The sequence below is a fragment of the Asterias rubens genome, chromosome 2, assembly GCF_902459465.1.
Source record: "Asterias rubens chromosome 2, eAstRub1.3, whole genome shotgun sequence".
NCBI classification, from domain to species: domain Eukaryota; kingdom Metazoa; phylum Echinodermata; class Asteroidea; order Forcipulatida; family Asteriidae; genus Asterias; species Asterias rubens.
In genome coordinates, this window is record NC_047063.1 from 22,698,037 (window position 1) to 22,704,036 (window position 6,000).

Here is a 6,000-nt window from a genome sequence, read left to right on the forward strand (position 1 = left end):
TAACTTGGTTTAGCACACAACTCGCCTGCGCCACGGGGTGCGTTCCACTGTTCCACATTTTTCGACCGTACACACGGCTATTAATGACCGCACGCAGTGTGTAAACGTATGCATTGCTTGCTGTGGGCTTTAGATTGACCATGCAGTAGAATGGATTGCGTGCCGCGGCAGAGGCCAGACCATGCGTTACTATGCATTGTTGTAAATTGTCTTAAGATCGCGCTAACCGCGGAATGTTTTTCTTAGCGCTAAACAGTTTTTTAAAAACGCGGAATTCCGCGGAAACGCGGAAGAGTTGCATGCTTGCTAGAACAAGCTAATGACTTTAAGAACTAGACAAATACAGCAAACAAAAGACACAAACAAAATCTACGTCCTGTTACAGTCATTTAACCATTCAAGGTCACATATTTTTTTACCACAGGTTTTGTAAATCTGTGGTTTTACTCAACCATCTGCTTTAAAAGGTATGTCTACTTCCTGCACAAACACTTCAGAGGCCATCCTTCCTCCATGATTGATTGTACATTATGTAATTTAATTAGTTCTGAAACAAGCTTATGTTCGTATTTTGACTGTAGTTCTAGAACAAGCTAATGATTTTATTGTTTCCATAGTTCTAGAACAAGCTAATGATTTTATTGTTTCCATATAGTTCTAGAACAAGCTAATGATTTTATTATTTCCATAGTTCTAGGACAAGCTAATGATTTTATTGTTTCCATAGTTCTAGAACAAGCTAATGATTTTACTGTTTCCATTATTGAACTTCTAGAACAAGCTAATGATTTTATTGTTTCCATAGTTCTATAACAAGCTAATGATTTTATTGTTTCCATAGTTCTAGAACAAGCTAATGATTTTACTGTTTCCATTATTGAACTCCTAGAACAAGCTAATGATTTTATTGTTTCCATAGTTCTAGAACAAGCTAATGATTGTATTGTTTCCATAGTTCTAGAACAAGCTAATGATTTTACTGTTTCCATTATTGAACTTCTAGAACAAGCTAATGATTTTATTGTTTCCATACTTCTAGAACAAGCTAATGATTTTATTGTTTCCATAGTTCTAGAACAAGCTAATGATTTTACTGTTTCCATTATTGAACTTCTAGAACAAGCTAATGATTGTATTGTTTCCATAGTTCTAGAACAAGCTAATGATTTTATTGTTTCCATAGTTCTAGAACAAGCTAATGATTTTATTGTTTCCATAGTTCTAGAACAAGCTAATGATTTTATTGTTTCCATAGTTCTAGAACAAGCTAATGATTTTACTGTTTCCATTATTGAACTTCTAGAACAAGCTAATGGTTTTATTGTTTCCATAGTTCTAGAACAAGCTAATGATTTTACTGTTTCCATAGTTCTAGAACAAGCTAATGATTTTACTGTTTCCATTATTGAACTTCTAGAACAAGCTAATGATTTTATTGTTTCCATAGTTCTAGAACAAGCTAATGATTGTATTGTTTCCATAATATTGAACTTCTAGAACAAGCTAATGATTTTACTGTTTCCATTATTGAACTTCTAGAACAAGCTAATGATTTTATTGTTTCCATACTTCTAGAACAAGCTAATGATTTTACTGTTTCCATAATATTGAACTTCTAGAACAAGCTAATGATTTTATTGTTTCCATAGTTCTAGAACAAGCTAATGATTTTACTGTTTCCATTATTGAACTTCTAGAACAAGCTAATGATTTTATTGTTTCCATAGTTCTAGAACAAGCTAATGATTGTATTGTTTCCATACTTCTAGAACAAGCTAATGATTTTATTGTTGTTACCTCAATGCCTACTACTTCCTAGCCCTATAGTAATCACGGACTCCTTTCGTTTTTAGCGACTCGAAAGAAGTCCGCGATAAGGGCTACCTATAGCCCTGGTAGGACGCCGGTCAGTGCCCCCTGTGAACCTACTTCTTGAAGCTAAAGGGGGGGGGGGGCTTATTATAATTTCTAGAAGTACATGTACTGTGAACCTAAATGGTGCCACTGATGAGTCCAACCCAGGCTAAAGGCATAATGTTTCTTCTTCCTCCATGATTCTTCCTAATGGAGGTACTCCTAGACGGATAGCGGAACGAAACCGCATCTCTAGGAGTACCGTGGAGGATCACTGTACGTACCTGTTGGTTGAACCCTTAATCTATGCGTTGACGAAGGAGTCTGTGTACTTGTATCCACCGTAGTCATGAGAGTCTGTGTCGTACTTGTATCCACCGTAGTCATGAGAGTCTGTGTCGTACTTGTATCCACCGTAGTCATGAGAGTCTGTGTCGTACTTGTATCCACCGTAGTCATGAGAGTCTGTGTCGTACTTGTATCCACCGTAGTCATGAGAGTCTGTGTCGGCGGTGTCACCTGTGACTGTCCACCGGCCAGCACCATCACCAATATTGCCAGACCCAAAAGACACCCCCGCTGCATAGTTTTAATAAGTCGCGATCCCGTGAGTGAAGTCACTGTGTTGGGTTGCTTTATTATCTTCTACTACTGACAAGTTCCTTCTGACTCACGTCAGTCAATCGTCAACATAAGTTTGGAAAAGACTCCAGTGAAAGTACGAAAAGATATCTCCTAATTGATTGTTGAGTAATTCCTAACTGTCACTAAACTCATGCCACCTGCAAGGGAGTTTGTCTTTACTGGACAGGACTCAACTGTGTGTATGTGTCAGAGGGGAGTTTCTACCCAGTACACACTTGCTACCTGCTGTGTTGTGTGGTACACAACACGTATACCGTACGGTGTGTGTGCACTCAACTGTGTCCGCCTGTGATGACCCTGGCCGCCTCGAGGCCCCAATTCGCTTCCCACAAACAAAATAACAAAAGCCTACAACAAAAATTCCGGTGAAGTCACAATACTTTTTATGACTCATCACTGTTCACACAAAGAAAGGAACACCCCCATGCTCAACATTATTCCTCCACACTTCATCGGCCTCGTGATTTATTGATAGTATAGTAACTTTAATTATTCGTGGTCAATTACTTCTTTCTCGAAAACTGTGGCACTTCAGAGGGAGCCGTTTCTCACAATGTTTAATACAACTGTAACGTGTTTACAGATAACATGAATGTGATGTTAAGTCGGCTTAATGCCGAGAACAAAAAATGTTATATTATGGGTGATTATAACGTAAATTTGCTGCAATCTGATACCGATAATGCTGTGCAACATTTCATGTCAATTCTTGATTCTCAGTCATTTTATCCCACCATAAACAAGCCTACTAGGATTACTACTGATAGTGCAACTTTAATTGACAATATATTGACAAATGATTGTTTAAACCACACTGGAGGGGTTCTAATAACTGACATCAGTGACCACCTACCTGTTTTTTAATTATTGATAATCTTAGAGAGAGTTCACAGACTAATGTGAAATGTAAAAGGCGGGTTTATGGTAACGATTATATTGAAAAATTTATTTGTGATCTGAATGCGACAGATTGGGATTTTATACTGTCGGTGAATGATATCAACTGTATGTACAACACTTTTTTAACTTATGTTAAACAACTCTATGACAGACATTTTCCAGTGATTGATGTTAAATATCGTTATGATAAATCTGAGTCTCCTTGGATGTCCGAGGGTATCTACAATTCTATTAGAAGGAAAAATCACTTGTACAAGAAGTTTCTTAAAACCCGTACTTTACACAATAAATCCATTTATACATTGTATAAAAATAGATTGAACAGATATTAAATAGATGTAAACCATTTTTCAGTTGGTATTTTTTTGGACTTATCTAAAGCATTTGATACAGTTAACCATGCTATCTTGATGCGTAAATTAGAACATTTTGGTGACCGAGGAATAGCGCTTGACTTGTTTAAAAGTTACTTATGTGATAGATCCCAATATGTTTTGTACAATTCTGTAAAATCTACTGAACGGCCTATTACTTGCGGTGTACCTCAAGAATCCGTTCTGGGTCCCTTATTATTTATCTTGTACATTAATGACATCTGCAATACATCAGAAAAAAATACATTTTGTTCGTTTGCAGATGACACAAGTTTGTTGTATTCAGATAAAAATGTAGACTTAGCTGTGCAGAACCTTAATATTGAGCTCAGGGTAATCACTTCTTGGCTTTTAGCAAATACATTAAATTATGTATAAACGTTCTCAAATCAAATTATATTATATTTTGTGCTAGCCAGTTCAAGTACACTCAGTCTGTTCCCTTAATTCTAAATAATGCCAATCTTGAGCAGGTTAAGGGTACTAAATTTCTGGGAATTCATATTGATGAAAATTTGACTTGGAAGAAGCATATTGGCACTAGCAGTTAAAATATCTAGAAATATAGGTATAATGAATCGGCTTAAAAATTTCCTTCCATGTAGCATATTACTGACCTTGTACAACTCTTTTATTTTACCTTATCTTTATTACGCAATTTTGACATGGGGAAGTCCAACTCCTAAATGTAATAAACTTCTCAATCTTCAGAAACGTGCAGTTCGGGTTATTTCCAAAGCGGACTATTGTGAGCACTCTGGGCCTCTCTTTTGTAATTTAAAACTGTTAAAATTCGTTGACCTTTATCATCTTAACTTAGGAAAGTTTATGTATAAATATATGAATAATCTTTTACCTGCTTGTTTCAACTCCAGTTTTACACTTACCTCAAACATCCACTCCTATTATACCCGTAGCGCTGCTAGGAAAAATCTGTATGTTAACTATCGTAGAACCTCGTTGTCTAACAATGGTGTTGTCCAGCGTGGCACTTTATTTTGGAATAGTCTGGATGACTCTTTTAAATCATTGCGTACTCTCTCAACTTTTACCAAAAAACTTTAAACTCGTTTTCTTAATGAATACTAAGATTCTGATGTTATTTTTGTATGTAGAAATTGTAACGGCTTTATTTTCTGTCTTACACCTGTCAATTTTGTCCTGTTAGTTTTGTCCTGTATTTTTAATGTCTGTCTGGTTTTTTTGGTTTGTCTGTTCATAGGCTGGGGAACAAAAGCTGTGCTTCTCCCCGGACCTAGATGTTGCCTTTTGTTTATTGTTTCATCTTTTAATATATTTTATATTTACTTTTATTTTGTCCATATTACTCTATATTATACACTATTTGCAACATTGAATAAACGTTTATATCTATCTATCTATCAACCTCTCCCCATTACTCGTCAACAAGAAAGGTTTTACGCCAATAGTTATTTTGAGTTATTACCAATAGTGTCCACTGCCTTTCGCTTAAAATTCTACTTTTTCAGTGACTTAAAATTCCAAACAATGTCCAGCAGTCGATTTCACGAAACGCTTGGATCAATCCTATTTCGAGTTAGGACGAGTAACCCGTCCTAACTTGATAAGTTCAATGCGTACTACGTATTTGGATACGGAATTGAATCCGTCCTAAGTCCAGGATTAATGCTAATTCAGGAAGATCTTTAGTGAAGGCGACGGCTGATATCATGAATGAAGGATGGTCCGAACAAGCACACTGCATACTTCAACCAGTGGTATAAATCATTATTCATAAATACACAAAACATGATCGGTATGTAACAGGTTTGAGTGCGGCTAGCGCACTCTGTGCTGAAACATAATAAATTTTACAAGGGACACGCTGTTTTAGTGGTGTTGTAAAATATGAAGAAAGTTTTATTCAAATCCCGACTACTATAAAGGGAGAGGCGAATTTAAAACGCTGTATTTATACAGTGCAAGTGAGATAATAATAAAATCTCAAATACAAAAGAGGCGAAAACGAACCCGGCGGGTCTCGACAATTAAAATGCAACGAAAATAACAATGAAACTTTATACAATGGAAATATAAAACAAAAATAAATGAATGGCCTATCTGTTGGTGTTGGACTTGTACGGACGCTGACGATAACTTGAATTGAAGATACTTGAATTGAAGATGGTGTGACAATGAAAAAGTTCTTCCAGCAAAGTTGAAGATATTGGGGCTGTGAAGATTATGATGACAAACTTGAAGACTT

The 6,000-nt window shown here is 36.1% G+C and overlaps 1 protein-coding gene across 2 annotated transcripts in view; it reads right to left on the minus strand.

Annotated features, from left to right (window-relative positions):
- Window positions 1–2,697, minus strand: part of LOC117306763 — a 44,498-nt gene extending 41,801 nt beyond the window's left edge. The window contains exons 1-2 of one of the 2 annotated variants that reach the window (XM_033791261.1): window positions 2,331–2,697; window positions 2,139–2,294 (exon numbers count right to left, since the gene is read on the minus strand). In XM_033791261.1, coding sequence (XP_033647152.1) covers window positions 2,139–2,294; window positions 2,331–2,439 — 265 coding nt within the window. In that variant the 5' untranslated portion in view covers window positions 2,440–2,697. Of the gene's footprint in view, window positions 1–2,138 lie in introns of both variants that reach the window. The other variant, XM_033791260.1, reaches the window with a different exon arrangement.
- Window positions 2,698–6,000: the final 3,303 nt, after the last annotated feature.